This window comes from Corticium candelabrum, chromosome 14 (assembly GCF_963422355.1).
Source record: "Corticium candelabrum chromosome 14, ooCorCand1.1, whole genome shotgun sequence".
NCBI lineage: Eukaryota > Metazoa > Porifera > Homoscleromorpha > Homosclerophorida > Plakinidae > Corticium > Corticium candelabrum.
In genome coordinates this window covers 4,478,065-4,482,064 of record NC_085098.1, presented here as the reverse complement: position 1 = coordinate 4,482,064, position 4,000 = coordinate 4,478,065, and the positions used below count along the sequence as shown (strand labels likewise).

At 30.3% G+C, this 4,000-nt stretch overlaps 1 protein-coding gene across 1 annotated transcript in view; it reads left to right on the top strand.

Moving 5' to 3' along the window:
• The first annotated feature begins 105 nt into the window (after positions 1–105).
• LOC134189767 (uncharacterized) overlaps positions 106–4,000 on the top strand; it is a 6,829-nt gene continuing 2,934 nt past the window's right edge. Inside the window, exons 1-8 of the mRNA XM_062658138.1 lie at positions 106–245; positions 303–452; positions 540–703; positions 1,314–1,519; positions 1,585–1,697; positions 1,909–2,027; positions 2,093–2,177; positions 2,560–2,724. Coding sequence (XP_062514122.1) covers positions 134–245; positions 303–452; positions 540–703; positions 1,314–1,519; positions 1,585–1,697; positions 1,909–2,027; positions 2,093–2,177; positions 2,560–2,724 — 1,114 coding nt within the window. The 5' untranslated portion in view covers positions 106–133. The remainder of the gene's footprint in view (positions 246–302; positions 453–539; positions 704–1,313; positions 1,520–1,584; positions 1,698–1,908; positions 2,028–2,092; positions 2,178–2,559; positions 2,725–4,000) is intronic.

Sequence of the window (4,000 nt, the reverse complement as noted above, 5' to 3'; positions counted from 1 at the left end):
CAAAAGGATTGGTAAATACTGAAAATTAATTTTAAAAGACGTTTGTTTGTTTTTGTAATATTTATATAACGCTTTGTTATTACAGACTGCTCTTCATTACGCTTCAAGAAATGGCTACGAAGAGATTTCAAAAATGTTGTTAGATGCAGGAGTAGTGGTTAATGCTCGTGACCTTGAAGGAAAGACACCTCTACATTACGCAGTGGTTAGTAATCCTCAACTAGCCAAGTTGCTCGTTGAAGAGGGTCAGTATACTTGATGAATCGTTTGGCGTTAATAGCGAAACAGACTTTATTTTAAAGGTGCGGACATGTTTATACGTGACGCACAAGGAGATACTGGTCTCGCACTGTCTCGAAAGACTGGCCAACCTCTTAAGAGTCTAACGAACTTAGAAACAGAAATTCTTGACTTTACAGAGGCAACGAAAGATGAGCTCGCAGCGCAATCAGGTAAAGACCACATTCTTATGGCGGTGTAACAATAATTGTAAGTATTAATTAATCTAATACAATAATTTTAATGTGATGTTATTGCAGGTCCAATTTGTCCATCAAAGTGTTTTGCCGATGGGCCAGGTTTGAAAGGAGGATATGTGAATACAAGGTACAGCTTTAGTGTGTTTACTTGTGACGAGAACGGAAAGTTGCAAACTGCCGGAGGAGCCCCGTTGGTCATTCAAATCATTCTAGCTGACACCAAGGTAACAATTAATTAATTAACCTAAATAAAACTCAATTGTTTTCAAGTGTACTGCTGTAAAGTCACAGTGAGAGTAAATTTAGAATTGAACAAACATGATTTGCTTAGGACACAAAAGTAATAGCACAAACATAAAATTGACAAAACTATTCTGATTAGTTGAAAGTACAATTTACTAAAGATAACAACATTTAAATTATAATTTGCTGACCGTTTGCCCAACAGTGTATCTGCGGCAGGTAACGTACTTCTTGACAGGCTTACATACTACTACGATCAATGGATTTGATGAAAAATATCGTATATGATAAAACTGTCATGCTGACACGGTTGCCATGCAGTTATATTAATTGATTGTTTTTCTTAATTTATCTATTATTTATTTATTTATTTAATTATTTATTTATTTAATTATTTATTTATTTATTTATTTATTTATTTATTTATTTATTTATTTATTTATTTATTTATTTATTTAATTATTTATTTATTTATTTATTTATTTATTAGTAAACTAATATATTGATTGATTGATGATTGATTAAAATAATTTAGTGTTGGTGAACGAATCTTCCTAAATAAACTCATCTCTAATCTTTCTTATACCCTAGTCAAACATCACTGCCACACCTGGCCAAACAGAGAACAGACGTCTGATAATAGCAGATAACATGGATGGAACGTATTCTGTCGCCTTCGAATTAGCAAACGTTGGTTCACACCAATTTCACATCCTAATTGGGGAAAAGCCAGTTCGTGGATCTCCATGTGCTGTGCCTCTGCAACAATTCGTTGCTCCTGCGCCACCTGTTATCAGGTATTTAAAACAACAGAAAGAGTTGTTACTTGAAAGTGTTTATATGTATGTTTATTAATTAACAGTGCCACAAACTATAAACCTGCAGATTATGCAGATGACAAAATCCAGTTTGCAAAAAATGAAGGAATCGGGCAAGTTGACATTGCAATTGTTTGCGACACCACTTCAAGCATGGGTATCTATAACTTACTGTTTTAATTGATAGAGTTTGAGCTGTATTCTTCTAACTTTGATTTGTCTTTTGTCTATTTTGTTTGTATTTTAAGTTTTCAATGTTGTGTGTGTGTGTGTGTGTGTGTGTGTGTGTGTGTGTGTGTGTGTGTGTGTGTGTGTGTGTGTGTGTGTGTGTGCGTGTGTGTGTGTAACACAATTGATGCGTTGACTAGGACCTGAAATCAAGACTGCCCAGAAGTTAATGCAAGATCTCATAGACTCCATCAATGATGAGCCTCTTTGCAGCGACTTGAGATTGTCTATTATTGCTTTCAGAGATCATCCACCAGAGGTCCCTAAACAAAAATTCTAAAAACAATTTTCATCTCTATTTGTGCAATCGTTTGTCTTTACTAGGAGACTACATACGTGACTCAAGTTTGGCCGTTGACGTCAAACATTGGCACTGTTAAGAGAGCTGTCAATAGTCTTAGAGCCAAAGGTTAGTAAATGTTTAGCATTTGCAGACAGTACAATTGGCAGTGATTTTATCTTGTGAGTGTGTGTGTGTGTGTGTGTGTGTGTGTGTGTGTGTGTGTGTGTGTGTGTGTGTGTGTGTGTGAGTGTGTGTGTGTGTGTGTGTGTGTGTGTGTGTGTGTGTGTGTGTGTGTGTGTGTGTGTGTGTGTGTGTGTGTGTGTGTGTGTGTGTGTGTGTGTGTGTGTGTGTGTGTGTGTGTGTGTGTGTGTGTATTGCCTAGTAATTAAACTATCATTTTGCATGCATGCATGCATGCTGAGTGTCGTGGCTGTTCTACTACCCTAACTAATTTCTACACAATACATCCGTTAATTGCGAAAATGCATTCTGCGTTTTGTTCCCTAAGGAGGTGGCGACCCACCAGAAGCCGTCGCAGACGCGCTAAAAGAAGTCGTCGATCTCAACTGGGACGAAGCCCAACGGCCGCACGCCGTTCGAATGGTTGTATTGATTGGAGACGCTCCACCGCATGGTATGATCGGTATAAAATGCCCAGACAATTTCCCGAAAGGTATGTGAGTCCATAGAGTGGCTATATATATATATATATATATATATATATATATATATATATATATATATATATATATATAACAGGCGTATATCGAAAGACAGGATTTTCTATTGGAATTACATTAATAATTAATATCAATGGCAAAATGGTTATGCAAAACAATTATGGCAAGATTTTACTAATTAATACTGGACACTATTGTATACTATATTATTATACGATAATATATCCTACTATCGTATACTATATTATTATACTATAATATATCCTACTATTGTACACTATATTATTATACTATAATATATCCTATTATTGTATACTATTTTATTATACTATAATATATCTTACTATTGTATACTATATTATTATACTAATATATCCTACTATTGTATACCATATTATTATACTATAATATATCCTATTACTGTATACTATATTATGATACTATAATATATCTTACTATTGTATACTATTTTTTATTATACTATAATATATCCTACTATGGTATACCATATTATTATACTATAATATATCTTACTATTGTATACTATATTATTATACTATAATATATCCTACTATTGTATACTATATTATTATACTATAATATATCTTACTATTGTATACTATATTATTATACTATAATATATCTTACTATTGTATACTATATTATTATACTATAATATATCCTACTATTGTATACTATATTATTATACTATAATATATCTTACTATTGTATACTATATTATTATACTATAATATATCCTACTATTGTATACCATATTATTATACTATAATATATTCTATTACTGTATACTATATTATGATACTATAATATATCTTACCATTATATACTATTTTTTATTATACTATAATATATCCTACTATGGTATACTATATTATTATACTATAATATATCTTACTATTGTATACTATATTATTATACTATAATATATCCTACTATTGTATACTATATTATTATACTATAATATATCTTACTATTGTATACTATATTATTATACTATAATATATCTTACTATTGTATACTATATTATTATACTATAATATATCCTACTATTGTATACTATATTATTATACTATATTATTATACTATATTATTATACTATATTATTATACTATATTATTATACTATATTATTATACTATATTATTATACTATATTATTATACTATATTATAATACTATATTATTATACTATATTATTATACTATATTATTATACTATATTATTATACTATATTATTATACTATATTATT